This window comes from Bombus fervidus, chromosome 6, assembly GCF_041682495.2.
Source record: "Bombus fervidus isolate BK054 chromosome 6, iyBomFerv1, whole genome shotgun sequence".
NCBI classification, from domain to species: domain Eukaryota; kingdom Metazoa; phylum Arthropoda; class Insecta; order Hymenoptera; family Apidae; genus Bombus; species Bombus fervidus.
Window position 1 is genome coordinate 12,952,592 of NC_091522.1, and position 16,541 is coordinate 12,969,132.

At 45.5% G+C, this 16,541-nt stretch overlaps 1 protein-coding gene across 6 annotated transcripts in view; it reads right to left on the reverse strand.

The window, feature by feature from the left end:
• Window positions 1-16,541, reverse strand: part of Shal (potassium voltage-gated channel protein Shal) — a 96,957-nt gene that overhangs the window by 27,539 nt on the left and 52,877 nt on the right. For all 6 annotated transcript variants that reach the window (XM_072005930.1, XM_072005924.1, XM_072005925.1 and 3 more), the window contains exons 3-4: window positions 12,901-13,089; window positions 2,191-2,343 (exon numbers count right to left, since the gene is read on the reverse strand). In XM_072005930.1, the coding sequence (XP_071862031.1) occupies window positions 2,191-2,343; window positions 12,901-13,089 (342 nt within the window). The remainder of the gene's footprint in view (window positions 1-2,190; window positions 2,344-12,900; window positions 13,090-16,541) is intronic.

The following is a 16,541-nucleotide window of genomic DNA, read 5'->3' on the forward strand; positions in this document are numbered from 1 at the left end:
CTTCGAACGGTAAGACGAGAAAACCTTCGAAACGCGTTCTTCATCCGGTCAAATGGATTTTGGAGAAGTTCCAAGTAGGAGAACGAACGTTTCCGGCCACACGACTAACGCTGAACGACGCAGCACGTGCGTTCCGCGTTCTTTCTTTTGTTCGTTACTCCTAGAGCGAGTAAGACGCGGCAATGTGCGCCAATCGATAGCAGGAGACTGCAGCATTCATCGTCTCTAGATTTTCTGATTCTCACCGAGGCTGATAGCAACGCCTGAAAACTAAAAACGATAAACCGATCTTCTCTCGATCACTCGAAGAAACGTATCCGTTTGCGTTCTGCTTTCACTCCAGTTCGCGTGTGTTTCTTCGCGTGTCGTTTCTTCTGTTCTCGATGATACTTCAGTGGAGTCCTTTAGCTCGAGAGTACAGATCTCTGTCTTTCCGATTGAGAAAGGAAAATCTAGGCGATGGATGGAAGTATATCTTCGATACCTGCCGGCCTTCGAAACAGCAGGTTTATCTAGCTCTTATCAAACGCGCCGAACGATCCGTAGTGCGCGCACACGGGGATAAAATAGCGAGAATATCACCAAGGAAAGAGAGAGCACACGGTTCGAGATTCGAACCCTCGCTGGCAGTGCTTGCGGGAGAGCCGACCCCCGGTGGGAGTCGTTCTTAACAACCGGGATTCGATGTCACGAACAACCGCGATATTTCGTTGTCGTGGTCTATGTTTGCTCGGACAATTTGTTACGTCGTTTCTGGACTAGAAGTAGCGACTCGCTAACTGGCCACTGATCGAGACCTGATCCGAGCCATTTACCGAGGAAGATATAGTTCGGGATTTACATTCCTAAATATCTTCGTTTCCTGGTGATTCTTTACCTTTAAATCACAAGTGACGTCGGACACTTGCTTCGTGAAATCAGTTGTAAGACTTGCAAGAATTAGCGGCGGTAGCGATGACCAGTTAACGCGACACTACTGCACTTGTGACTTTTTAGTCTACCAAGTAAGTATTCAGGTTAGAGTAGGTTGGAATCGAGAAGTGATTTTAATGCGAACCCCGGGAATTAATCTCCAAGCGACCCATTAACCTAATCGTACCGTAAACGATCGCTGGGATCGTCGAGATCCAGTCTCGAGCGAATTCTAGGACACACGTTGTCCTGGATCGGAACACAAACGTTTGGTTCTAGCACCGGATTCGAACGCATCAATCTCTGGTCACGGCGGCTTATCCGATCGAACGGTGAAACGAAGATCGAGATGATCGGTAAGAATCGGATAGATCGTGTCTCGACGAGATCGAGCCGCTTTCATCGACGAAGAATCGAAGCTAATAATCTAACGATCGAGAGAGCTCGAACAGTAACGGGAATAATTTGCCGAGAATTCGAAAAGATTCCTCGTAATTCAGATTAGACCCAAGATCGAAATTAGCGTCGATTAGCGTAGACGACCGATCAACTTGGGTTCAAGCTGTCCTTAAAGTCCTCCTAAGATATGGAACGTTCAGTCTTCTGCTGATACAACGTTCTCTCGTCGCCTCGGCATCGAGAACACAAGGCAAACAAAGGTCCCTGATATTCTTATGCTTCTTCTATGATATGATTTACCTTTACCATAGCTCGTAACTTCGATTGGAATGGTGGGAACCTCCGTTCCTCCAATAGATCCATCTAATCCATATAGATCCATAGAATCCAAAGCCGATATCTAAACGCAACTTTGACCCGTAATCTGAACAAATCCCGCAACGTAACTGGGTAACGTTAATCTCTTCGATTCAAACTCTTCCGAGCGATCTCCGCGAGAGAAAAAGACTCAACACGAGTGGTGAAAGAACTCACCAAAAAAACGAGGATGGAGCAATAGGGTGGAACGACCTTGGGACCGATAATCTCGATCACGGGTCAAGCTGAAAGGAACGAACGGTCCGGTGGAATCGCTGTCCCGAGCTCGGCTCACACCCTTGTCTCGTTGTAGGGGCTGGAGGAGCTGGCACCCTGGCGACGTTGCCGATCGCTGTCGCCGGGCACGTTAAACGCGACATTGGGCACCGTGATGGGGTCAACCGGCTGATAATGGGACTGCACCGGCTGCCCGCTCGGCTGCGATTGGTGAGAGTGGGAGGAAGACGAGGGTGGACCCTCGCTTATGGAGGTCGTCGAGGCGAGAATACGGCGACCGCGTACCTGGTAACGTTGGGGGTAGCAGCGGCCGCAGCAGGCATGCAGCAGGCCGCCCCTCGAGGCAGTGCTGTGCGCGGGGGAGGTCAGGGGCGAAGGCGAGCCCGGCCTCTTCGGGGCACCATTGTAGGGTACCTCCATCTCCACGAACTCGCGATCCTGCAACAAAAAGGTCCATCGTTTCCTTAGTATTCGACATAATTAATACGTGTGAACAATATTTCGTTGTATAATGTAGGTTGATTATCGAACAAGAGAAACACGGTACGATCGGGAGAAGACGAAGAGGAGGCAGGATTGTGTTTAAAAATAAGTAGAAAACAGGCATGATAGAAATATCGTTTGTAGTGTGGGTGTGAGAATTCGCATCAACGAGTGATTGAGTATCGGGCGCGTGTTTCGGTTAGAAGATGGACACAGGCGATGAGCGATTGAGAGAATGCAGGTGCAGATTTAGCTGTACGTGGCAAGAACGTGCGTTGTGAAATCTGTCTTGCGAATTCTGAAATCTTTATCACCTACGATCGAAAAACGAGAGAATCTTCTGCGAATCGGTAAAGAGTTGAAAGAATCATCGTACGTTTACACCGTTGTTGCGCTATTCCTGTCTCATGGTTCAGTATAGTTCTCGTTACTTCGTATTTAATACATGAAAACGTAATGTTAACATGCTATTCCTCCTTCGTGTTGGAAGAATAGGAGAATATACTCGTCTATTTAATATAGCGCCGCAAGTTTTTTTAGATCAAGGATAGAGTTTTCTAGGTTTGCTCGAAGCTACATATACACCCGGCAGGATAGAGCCGCTGCCAGTAAGTTTACAGCCTCGTAATTTGCCGTCGAAAGTTTCGATCCTCCTTGTTCCAACTTTTATAATTCACGACGCGCGTTCCATCGATATCTCGTTACCTATAAATTCCACGGATCCCCTTTCCACGCAAATTCGTAATCCTATATTTTCTCTAGCCCTCAAATGAACGTTACTTGCCTTGTTTGAAAGTCGTATCCATTCTGAATCGGATGCTCACGCGATTAACTAGATTATGCACGTCGCTACGTAACGTTACGTGATACCATACAGTATGTGAATTGTGTATCATGCTCGTTATATATATTATACTCCCTTTCATTAAGGAGAATCTACTTTTCTTAAAAATGTTTACTCCCCGTCAAAGTTATCCGTCGTGCCGAACAGATTGTACGCGCTGCCGTGTAACCACAGTAGATCGGGAACGTGACTTGTCAGACAACCGCGTGCTGTTCGAGCTACGCTCTCCGTTCGCGTTGAATGCATCCATTATGCCACGAGGGAACTCGCTGTTCTTTTCAATGCTAATATAACGCAATTACTGCAGTATTAGTTCAGATCCCTCTTGCTCCGTATAATTTACAAACTAATAATATTAAATTAACGAGTTACAAGTTGTACATTATAGATTCTATTTTCGCAATTTTATCATTTTTCGTCGTATATAGGATAATCCGGTAATTTCTAATTTATAAAATTTCGTTTGTTCCATTAGCAAACTTGTTAATATTATGCCAAGGCATTTATTAATATTTGTTGTTAAGATACTTGTAACAACTTGTCGCTTGTAAAATTTCCCTAATAATAAATTGCGATCCTAATAATAAAGTGCGACGCAATATCGTTGTAATTTCAATAATAGAGGTCTACGCTCCCGAGCATTGTACCATTAAGAAATATGATGCTAGTGAATCACAATAGCGTCACCGTCGCGAAATCGCAACGACGTCGTATCGCTCTTCTCCTGCAGACTTTAGATGGAAGTTTGAAAAGTAACTTAGAATGGACAATAAAACGTAGAGGTAGGAAAAGAAATAGAGAGGACGGAGAAAAATAGTTGTGAGAGCAAACGTGGCGAACGTGTTCACGCGTTGACGCAGAGGAATCGCGCCGAGGCCATTTCCAACGAGTGCCATTGTTACTGGCCAAACTTTGGCCCGCCGAGTATTGCTGAGACCATGTCGCAAGTTGTTTCTCCGCTCGAATTACATAGCCGGAGGGAAAGCACGCATTTACGCGAACGCTCGTTGTTACCCGTGTGTCCTGGTTATTTCCGTTAGGATTTCGGCCGCAATCACGACGGAAATGCACATCTCGAGCTACGAGCCGAAGCTCCGTGGCGACTTCATCAACGTTCCAAGTTACTCACAGGTTAATGAGATTGAGTTAAGAAGCCCTAGACACGAGTGAACTACGAATCTCTAAGGGCACTCGTGGGATTTATTGATAATCGATCGGTTAAGGATAGAATGAAAAAAGGACTAATCAACTTGAAGCAAGCGTCTATAAAGTTCAATCGCAAAAATAGAGCAGTTCGTAACCTCGTGGTGAGAATCGATCGAGAACGATAGAGAATCTGTCGCACGAGTGTCTGACCTAGCCGAACCGAGGTTCGAAAAGGCCCATTTCAGCTTCTCTCCGAGTGGTTTTCCAGAAGAGATCGTGCGGTTGTTCGATTGCACGAGATCGAATCTTCTCCGCGTAGGTGAAAAGAGGTTGACTCACGCGGAATTGACGTCGAGATCGCTCGATAACCTCTCGTTTCTTTCTATTCTCCGATTCTCCCTACGTATTACCGTCGTGGAAACGTTTCATCCATCGTTCACGATAGAGATTGAACGATCGGGTGTCGAAACCTTTAACATCTTTCGCGTCCAAGAACCGATGTCGCAGAACGAAAACTCGGTGCATCTCGGTTTTCGTTCCACCTGATGTTCGTCCTTCGCGTTACTGGCATTCTCTTTGCGAAAAATCGATAACACGATGCGTTTGCGTCGATAAATTCTAGTTAAAAGGTCAGATCGACCAAGCACGTTACGGTTGTCCAGCGGAGGCGAAAGTTAAAACGTCCAAGAAGACGCATAGCGTCAGCTTTGAAACGGCTATTGCGAGCAGATGGTCTGTGTGTGATCGTTATCTACGACGTGCATTCGCACAGTATTCCTTTTCGGTGCACCGAACGTATCTATTGATTGGCGTTTCCTTGTCGATAGACGGTCTATCGACTAAACGAGCGAGGAAACGTGCCGACGATTTCGAATCTAACATTAGCGAGTCTCGCGATGAAAAGCCACGAGATGGCTGCGTTAACATTCGTATGCACGTTCGCGTCGTTCGATATCGCGCGGCCCGTTGCGAATATTTAAATTTCATGAATCGCAACTAGTTGTGACGGATCGTAGGCGACCCGAAAAATTCGGATTATTTTACGCGGATAACGGGAGAACAGGAAGGCAGATGTTTATTCTTGCAGCGAGGCGTGAAAAATATTCCGCGCGTCGGCTATAACGAAGGCTAGGGAGAAAATGGGGTAAAAGGGAAGAGGAAAACGAGGAAAAAGGAGCGAAAAAGGACTATACTCGTGAACGAGGCAGACTACCGCGGACGTACCGCGGCTTTATTCGCGTCTGTATTTCCGAATAGACTAGCGTCTCTGTCGTTTCCCGGATTAAACTCGTCCTTATCGCGTCAGAGCCTCTTATTTTCGTCCCCGTGAGCACCAGCCGAGCGTAGAAATAAAACGAGCCGTTCCAGCGAAGGGGGCGAATATCCAACCGACGAAACATACCCTTTAACCTGCACCCTCTATTATTTTCTCCGAAGGATCTCGTCTTTCGATAGCAGAAAATGCGATTGGTCCGTGGATCGACGAATGCACGAATCTGGTGGCGACTCAAAGAAAATCCTTCGTCCGAATTCTTTGGACAGGCCCAGTACCTCGGACAGATTTGTTCGTTAATGGAAGACGAGCTAGCCGGATGATAGGAGAAATTGCGAGTGGCTATTGATCAAGACTTTGAGCGTCTCGATGAGAACGTTTGAGATAGACAACCGAGAGAAACGCGATTGTGTGTGTTTCCCAACTTTGTTTCAAAGCGACAACTTAGACGGTTCTTTGTCACATACTGGAGCAAGGATACGTGCTCCACTTTGATCAACGGACAAAAGGGAGCTGTGGTTCGGTAGGTAATACCACGCTTTGTTCGATCAATCTCTTCTTGTGTCTCTACTCGATTCGTAAGAAAGCTCAGATGCAAAGAAAAAACAGACTTTCTATCTGTTTGCGAAGTCGAAGCGTGATGGACGGTTAGGGGAAACGTTCGTTTAGCAAGCTGACGAGATTCTGGATTATTAAACGACTAAGAATAAGATTCAAACTATCGGAGAACGAGTGCGTTTAACGACGAAAAGCGAAGAACTTTTAGCTTTAGGGAAGCTTAATTAATACACGATGAGTAGCCGAGTAGCCGAGGAAAAAGTTTGCTCCGAGTTTACCGAGAATACTAAACTAACTATCATTCGTTCGACTTCCAACTTGATGAATATAAATTACAGTTAGTCGAACTGCTTGCAACGCTATCATTTTTCCGTGGTTAGGCTATTTTCGTTGGAAAACCAGCGGTAGGAAGATTATTAACTCGGATCGAGTCGAACTTTGATCCTCGAATCTAAACGATTCTCAACGCCGCTGTGATTTTCACCGGACGTACCTCCGTCGGCAAAATATACAATTTCCATGGAGAATAACGTCAGATAGTAGAAGAACGCCGCCCTCTATAAACATCATGGTGCCGTTATTTTTGTTACGTAAAGGTCGTAAAGGTGGTTATAAACGCAACTGACCTCTCCAAGATAGTGACGCGTGTCATGACACCATTTTGGAGGGCTACCAATTGCGTCTTCTGTTTAACGCAGCCATTGATCTAAATGTCGCGGGATTCAGCTGCGCGTGTTTAAATATAAATTAAACAAATTTCCACACCCCGCGGCTCGCCTCGTTTCCCGCGTACAATCGCGTTTAATGGATCGGAATCGGTGCAGGATTTCGCTTTCCGATCCAACTACTCGACAACGATCCAGCCAAATTGGAAAACGGTTCCGTCCCTTTCAAAATCAATTGCATTTTGAAAAGTTTAATCCTCCTTCTAAAAATGTCGCGCTATTCGACTTAGAACGGAAACTTAATACGTAAGATGAATAACTCTTTCAGGGAGGATGGGAACTCTATTCTCTCCTAAATGAACCAACTATTAATTAAATTTAATTTATATATAAGTTAATTAAATTTCATTAAACGTTAGTTATCTAAAAAAAAAAAAAATCGGCATTTGTAAGGGACGGCATAAAAGAAAAGTTAATCTATTTCGCTAGATTAAACGCATATTCTATTCGGTTTGCTTTGTAGTGCGTCTACCGAACTTTTCGTATCTTTGCAGAAATTTAAGCCGCGCTGAAAAAAGGGTAGAAATTTCGTTTGACCGTGTGGTGAAGTCGATCGCGGGCGGCAAGTGCTGGCGAAAACACGTACGTGCAACGGGCGACACCATTTTAGAAATGCAGCGACCGCAAGACGCAGCCAGGATGGATATGCATTCCCTGCTTAATAGAGGCGGTGATCAGTGTTCGTAAATTCAGCCGGGCCATCCTCGTGCCCCATAAATAACTCGCCACGCCGCTCGACCTGACCCCGGCACGCCGCGCACTTGTCGTCATTTTATAGATGTTCCTAGCACAATTCGAACCTTCCATTCTATTTCGTAGGACAGCCGTTCGCTTTCGTGTATGACAGAATCTGGATAATCGATGTGCGAGGGGAACGCGAGATTACTCGCCGATTTTCATCATTAATTCAAAGATGACAGCTTAGACACGCTTGCAGTTTTCGCTAAAACGAATTTAGTCGACCTCTTTATGGACAGTTTGAAAACTACCACTCGCCCACGTATAATTTCCCAGTATAAATTGCGTTTGAGATCGAACACGAAGTTGTTTTCGTATAACGAGAAGAATATTTTGTAATTGAAGTTTGGGCGATGTTGGTTCAGTGCCAAGAGCAACGAAAAAGTTTCACCGACGAGTGTTTAGACCCGAGAAACGCTTTGCGCTTTTTACACGCGATTATTTGCCAATTCTTGGGATTCCCGAGGAAAAAGTATTTCCACGGTAAAGAGATTCCTTTGACGCAAGGACTAGACAAATTTTCATGGAATTAAGGATAAAGGGATTCGAGGTACAGGCAGAGGAACCGTGGACGAGCGTGAATACGGCAAGAAGAAGAGACGACTGCTGAATATCCGGTTTTTCGTATGCATTGCTCGACGCTGAAAAACGGCGACACGGCTGGGCTACTTGTGAATTTAATATCGTCCAGCTGGAAATAAGCGTACTGGAAGGGACCGGCTTTCCGAGAATAAGGAAAATAGAGTGGATCGGGAACCGGGGAAAAGGAAAAATTGAAGTAAACGGACAAACACGAAGACCGTGACCCAAACTCGACGAAATTTTTCTCTAGATCGATCGTTTCTTCGCGAGAACACGTTTCCTCGTGTTCGAGATGAAACGGGTTCCCTGTTCGAGGAGAGGCTCTTGCTCCAACTATTCTCGTCTCAATTTTCTTTCGCAAACTGCTGACTCGATGAACAGGAAGAGGTACACAGGCCAGACTTTATCAAATTCTTCTTGTTCGTCGTCGAACGGAGACAAAGAAATAAAAGAAACGAGTATCTGTACGTGTTATTACAGTTTACTTCAAAAAGTTTAAAACTCGCAACAGACTCGCATAAGAGATCATCGCTCGCAGTTATAGTCTCTTATCGTTGGCGTTAAAACGCTTGAATCTTTTTATGTGTTAAAAAAATGTACGAAGTCCGATGCTAATCCGATGAATAAAAGTTGCTTCTAGAAAGGGGTATTTAATGTTTTATTCACTAAGATACTTAATTAGTTTCCCTGAACATTAACAAGATTATAATTAGAAAGGTTCCATAATGTTCTTGCAGAAAGAATGTTAACTTGTCCGAAAAGGATCACTTAACAGGATGAATTAAGAAAGTTCTAACGAAACACGAATGAGTTTAAAAGCGAAAACAGGTCTGTTTTCGAGAAGTTTAGCAGGAGGAACGACAACGCTTTCTTCCTCGAACGCCTGCGTCCGCTCGTGCCATGCGGATCGGAAAATCCGATGCGGCTACGCTATTGTTGGATCTCTTTAACGCCGTTTTCCGACTATAATTAGTCCCCGGGTCTCGGGATGACGTCTCGCCCCGACGACTTCGATTCCCGAAGAGATTCGATCGAGGCCGACCACGACCCGGAAGAAATCAATACGCCGACACGACGACACCGATTGGCCGCGTCTGATGCTCACGAGCTGCGCAACACACGCGACCGCCTCGAAAGATCTTCAACGGAGATCGTTTGCCTGCCTTCTCCTTGCGATTCCATGCGAGAACAACGTCGTTATGATACCAAGGAATGCGTCCAGATCGCACACACGCTACCTCAAGTCTGGTCTCGCTATGTGCACGACGTGGAACCAGGATCAAACTGGCCGGGAGAATCTCATTTCGTTGAGTGATGGAGCTCGTAATCATCGACATTGTTTTTTGAAACGAGCTCCTTTGTAACAGTAAGGGCAAGAGGAGTTCAACTTCGTCCCACTTAGAATTCCCTTTTGTTAGACGACGGCAGAGGCATCGCTGACGCCTGAAACATCCCTTTTTTATTCTTTTTATTCATAACTGTCATCCTATTACCTTCAGAAGCGATTCATCCAGCTGGCGTGAAAACAAAGAAACGAATATTCGCGAGATCCGTGTACTTTCACGATTCTCCGACGTGTTAAAAACAACCGCCAGCAGATGGAAAAAGGAGAACATAGACAGCATGCTACGATACATTCAGACGTCAATTTCGCGTCATTATCGGGTTCCAACAAAGTCCTTTTTTGCTCGTAATATCCAGTCCCATGAAACGGAAGCTCTGCCGATTCTCAGATGGAAAAATGAAGCTCGCGGTAGATTCGGACTACCGATACAGACGTCTAACGGTACGATCTCTCGGCCGAAGTGCCGGTTCGTGAAAGGTCATCGCATCGTCGAAAGGTGAAACGCGTTCTTCTTATCTGTTGACGTGTATCACGTGGCACGCCGTCCATGGACACTCTTTTGCGAAGCTTCGTCGCAAAGACGTTTCAAGGATATCGTGGAAATGTATCGGTTACCAATTATAGGGACACGAGTGCGCAACGATTGGGATTCAATACCAAGAAAAATAAGTATACGTCGGAGGAGGGCATGCACGGTATCCTTAAGTGGATTAAACGAGAGAAAATGTTTCGATGGAAAACACTGAAGCGAAGAAGAATCGTGAAAGACGATGACACGATCGAGAAAGTGGCAATTCTGCCGCGTAATATTCATCCGACTCGTCGTCTCTTTACCTTGCGGATTTGCTCTGTTGGAAACTTCGTATTTATCCAACGATACTGGTACGTTCCACATTCCAAATAACAATGTTCCAACTTAGTTTAAACCGAGCCGAAAGTTACATCTCGGACTCTGCGGACTCGTTCCCTATTCTCGTGCAAACGCATTAATCATTTCTGCCGAGAGTTTTGACAACAACAAGCTTCAGCGGACCAGGTAAATCGGATGAAAGATTTAAATACGATGAAGGGAAATGTAAATATCATCGGGCGATCTTGCAGAATTTTAAACAGTCGCGCGGTTTTTCCAATTCTAGAAGAATACTCGAGAAGATAAGCAGCTCTAAGATTGCCTAAAGAGAACAGAGAGAAAAAAAGAAAAGGATTCGGAAGGTCGGTTAAAAAGGCTGCTAAACGCCGGCAGGAAGTGGAGATCGCGTAGACGCGAAGAAGTAGACGACAGAAGGCAGCAGGAAGTGGAGCGACGCTCCCTCGGGCCGTATGCGCGATTTTCTTCGCGACTTGACAAAAGCTGCCGGAATCGCGCTTCTTTCTGGGTTAAGTACATCCAGCAGGAAGAAGTCTGAGAAAGTCTGAAACCATCGTAGCGAAAGCATCGTCGAAATAGGACCAACATAATTGAGAGCTGATAAAGAATCAAAACGATGAGACGACACGATATAAGAAGAACTCGAGAGAAAACTCGACGAGGATGGTTGCTATAACGTACGAGTTATCGACATCGGCTTCCATTTCGTTCATTCTAAAATAATAGAATAAAATAGGATCGTTGGGACGAGCGGTTGCTCTTGATTTTGTAAAATGTACATACTCCTTGATACGGATAACCCCGGGACAACTTGCAATTAACGGAATTTCCGCGGAAATTCAGGCTCCAGTGACCATCGAGACGGAGTTCCGATTTTCAGTACGCCAACTGACCTATTTATCAGGCTTTCGGCATTTGGTTTCGGGACCAGCGCCATAGAAACACTCCCGTTAACGGATAGCCGAAAGTCCGATTTGGATATTCCGTTAAGTATCATCGAGACGTTAACTAAAACCTACCGAGTAAACAATCTGATCTCGTAAAATATTAAATCGCGATGTTCGTGGAATTCGCTGGTAGATTAAAATTCAGTTGAAACGATTTAAAATTCACCTGTAGCTCTCACCAAGAACTGTTAATCGTTAATTTCGATTTTACATTTGCACTTGGCATTTGCATTTTGGCCAGAGGTTTCGTAGACGTTGCATTTGTCTGCAGGAGAGACCTGAGACTGAGGTGCCCACTGTTTCCATTTATATTGCACGATGTTACGCTTGGCTGATCAAACTGATGATTCAACTCGGAAGTTCTAATCCGGATGCTCGACCCGGAAGAGTTCACCGGATGTCGTTTAATTCGATTGGCCAACCCTCAGCACCAGGTATCCCCTGAAGAAGCAGGCGTCTAGGGCATTACGTCAGGCCAAAATGCAAATGCCAAGCGCAAATGCAAAATCGAAAGGCGATTGTTCATGCCGGAAAGCCGATATCAAAATATATCTCACCATCGTGAAAGTTTGAAATACAAAAGCTGACGATTCGCTTATTTATCGAACTCGCTACGGTCTATTCTATCGCCAGAACGATAACACGAGGAAATAAAAAGGGCATCTAAATTATTATCACGGTCTGAAATTCACGGAAACGACAACAAAGCAGTATCTACCGGCGTTCGCTACACACGGTGACTGTGTATCTGTTTCAACGACACCCGAGGCCTATTCTCTGTTTATGTGTGTGCGCGCGGGTAAGCTGGGCGCCACACTCGATGGGTGGCACGGTATCCCTCGTGCACAAGTGCTGTGCTAAAATTGGACGCGAACAGAGGGGGTTTATTCAAATTACTCCGCAGCGCACGGACTCTTGGATTCGAAGCAGGCGACGTTGGTTCGCGCCCGAGAATGAACCGGCGCTTAGATAGCGCGACGTTCCCCCGTTTCGCAACTGATGCCGCGAAATTAAACAAGCGGCCGTCTACCAGGTTTAACGAAGCGAACGTTTCTGCGTCGATGACGAGAAGCTCCCCCTTTCAAGCGGCGATATTCGTCCCTTCTCTTCCAAGCTTGAACTTCAACGTTACGACAGCGTATAGCGCTTCGCTTTTAGTTTGTTTCTTCCTCTCGACAGGCGTCCTGGCTCATTTCGAAAGAGTTACAGAGCCGACACTTTGCTAACCATGCGCTATCGTGCCATAAAGGAGACTTGGCTTGACCGAGCTAATGTTACAAGAAGCGGTTTACTACTCAGATTTATAACCCGTTGGCAAAACATATTCGCTTTGCCGTTAGAGAAACGTTATTACGTCATGAGAATCTTCGTAAGCGAGAGTCAGGACAGAGGTAGGTATAATGTTAATCGAATGATAAAGCATCGAGAGAATAGCCAAGTCAGAGACTGTAAAGGTAACTGGTGTAAATGATTTTCAAAGACTCACCGTGGTCTTCTCTAAACAACGAAGTAGATGATGATGTTGCAGTTCGAAAATATCCTCCTCCTTGTAGTTGTCGTCCAGCTGAAGGCCGCTCTCCTGCGCGGCCAATCGGGCCTCAGCCGCTTTCTTTTTGCTCACGAAGGCCGCTCCGCTCGACGCTTTCGCGATCCTGATTCGTGCCAATCTGGCTTTCTGCAACGAAAAAGAAGCAACGTTATCCGCAGAATTTCATATGCGAGCTTCGAATAGTTCCATCGTTTTGTCTCGTCGCGTCGTTGAATCCATTGATAAAATCGGAACCGGAAACACCGAGAAAAACAATTAGACATTGCCAAAGTATCGAAAAACATCCAAAACATCCGGTGTGTTCACGGTCAACCTAGTTTCGGTAAAGATTTGGAAAGAAATCAAAATTTGGGGGAAGAAGACGCGAAGGGCTGAAAGGCGATCCTTCGGAAAACGAACGTTTAAGAGAAGAATTCGGTCAAAGAGAAACGGAGTCGCGTGTCTTTCCAGGTCGAGTGAAATTGTCTCGCGTGTGACAATGGAAAAACAGACGGCGGAGTTGCTGCGTTGGAAATCCGCCCGGTGAAATCGCGACGACGACGACAACGGAAAACGCGTCAGTTTCACTCGCTTCGGGAACGCGAATCCGCGCGCAGAAGAAGTCATTAGAGTAACAACGACGCATTGTCCCTGGCTGTTTTCTTTTTTCTCTTTTCTCCGTCGTTCCCCCGAGGCGTCTCCTGCTTCCCGCCGACGCTCGGTCAATTAAGCTTTTAGCGAGGATTTTCCGCGAGAAATTACCGTGTGCACACTATTGAAATGTGGTAAATACGCGACGGCGATCCGAAGTTTTAAACGCGTCCACGCCCATTTCCGCAACGATTATGCCCTAACCGCTGGATTTTCGCTTCCTCCGCAGTTCTACGAGACCTTGTTCAAACAGCCATTTCCACGAACAACTTTTTCAGGGTACAAAAAGCAACGGATCGATGAAATTGCCTTTCTCCTCCTCTCTTCCCCACGCTCAATTATAAGGTATATTTTGCGGATAAACAAGTACTTGTTGTACGATAACGACCATTGCATTCGGCCCTTATCGAAATTGCGTTCGACAGATAAATTACGGAATGATTTGCAGCAACCTTGTTACCAGTTACTGCATCCTAGTCATAAGTATCCAGACACTTTTAAGGGAGCTAATATAAGTAAAAGCCTTCGGCAATAAACTCCACAGCCAACGAGAAGCCTTCTGTTTCAGATCAAACAAATCAGAAAAAACATACAGCTACTTGTCGTCCTTTAGATCGACGAATGATCATTCGTTAAAGTTAGAATCCGAAAGTAAACTTTACTACATCGCGAATCTTCCAAACTAATCTTCAAGATTAATATCAATAATCTCCTGTGACTTTCGCGTAGACCCGATTACGACGAATCAAATTTTTTATGAAGAGAACAACCTTCTTTTAATCGTCAAAAACCGTTGAGATATCCTGGATGTCGCAGTATTTTGCGCGTCGGTGACATAACTATCCGTCACGTTATTCAAAAGATTTGTTTCCGCCCAGATTTTTATCGTGCAAACTTTTTTTGCGAAAAAAATTTTTCGCCAACCAGCAAACTTTTCGCGAGGAAAGCAACGTTAACGTGATTCACCAGGCAACGTCATTACGATTTATCTCGACCAGCCAGCCATGCCTATCTGCGGCTCCGCTGTATGTATACGCTCAGCTTCCTTACGAAGCTTCTCGCGTGGAACACAAAGAACGCGAGTTAAATGACATCGTTCCGGCACGCAGCGTGACTTCGGTGAATCCATCATTAACGCGTTATTTCTCTTTAACGAGCATTTTACTACGTCCGCAAGCTTCATAAAGCCCGTAACACCAGAATGAGGTACGAAACAACGGCATTCTACGAGGTTCACCATCGAGCGAAATTACACGTAGAAAATTCCAGATGGTTTTCGCTCTTCCGTCGGATTAACACGCCTATCGTACGATAACTTCATCGAGAAGATCGTTACGGTTCGAGCCTAATAAAAATTAATCGCTACTTTTTCTCCTCGTAACTCATACCGTCGCTAAAACTTTATCTAAGGATCCGATTCGGTAATTTGCATTACGACCCATGGTGTATAACCAAGGGTACCACGAACGTGAGAGTTTCGGCGCTGTTCACCTTATCAGGTTTCGTGGATCTCGCGGAAATTCTTGCATAAAATGTCCTTAACGGCAGTATAATGTACGATTCCTGAATTACGAAGCAACTAGTTACGAAACTGTCGAGCGATAAGGCGCGCGCGATCTACCGCGCGAATTCACGATTATGAGACCGCGATAAATTCTTCGACTCTGCATTCACGCTACCTAACTGACGTTTTCTTTATTTCTGAAACGTTTCATCGATGATTCCAATTTATTATAAGAACTCGTCCGAAATCGGTTATCGTACCTCTACTGTTGCGGCTACTGTAGCCTGTACCATTTAACGTTCGCCTGTCTACTTTAGAACTTGCAACTTTCTTTTAAGATACCGTACAGTGGTGAAAAAGCCGAGTATGATAATCAGGCGAATATTTATGCGAACTGCTGTATACGACCAGAGAAAAAAGAAATGATAATTCGATGGGTTAATAAGAAATTCAGCATAGCAAATCGTGGGTGCGCAGTTAGACGCGTGTAGACTCTAGCAGGGCATAGATCACGTGTCAACGTGACGATATTGCGAAACAGCAACGAGGCGAAACGGTACGGTGACTCGTCAAGGTACGTGGCGTGGCTGCAGGCAGTAAAAGCCGCCGAAAGTGCACGCGGTCGCGGCTGCGCCCCTCGAGTCTGCATTCGAGGACAACTTCCTGACATTTCGCAGCTGCGGTCCGCCGCGTAAACATCCGCGAACACGGCCGATGCCACGTGACACCTTGCAGACGCGAATCGGACCCTGCATCGAACCGGCCGCGATCTTATCCACCGCGAAAATATACGATTCCACAGGGATATAAATATGTTAAACACCCGCGAGCTTTCCTAGCTCGGTGCATCGTCACGCTATAATTAGCGAGTCGCCGATGATGCGCCAGGGTTGCTGTAATCGCGCGTAATTCACGCATCGACGGGCAGTGTTTGGCCAATGGCTAAACTTAGGGTGCTACGTAGGAAAATCGTGCTATGTAAATGTTTGACTTTTTGGATTGAACCACGGGAAGGAAAGGCGATCGAATTCCGATACGAACGAATGTTTTGTGGCAGGGGGCCTTTTGGCAATTTACCGCTACTTCGTCGCTGGTCAGCGAGTTTTCAACTTCGTTGCCGATTCGATTCCCCAAAGTAGTTACCAATTCTGATTTTATTCCATTTACAGCTTCGCTTTGAATTCTTTACCGTAGGCAGGAAACTGGCTGTTCGAAGGCCGAGAAAAAGTCTAGCTATGATAAAGATGGACACAGGGTTTACGAATTCAGTGACCGAGGCTGGTAGAAACTTCATCTCGCTGACTAGGATACAATATCTACGTTAAATGATCTATTTCCTGAACACACAGTCAAAGAAGTGTATCTACCTATCTCCGAGTTTGCTTATAAAGATTCCACTATACTCTGAAATACGCCATAGGGTATATAAATGAAAGTAGATACG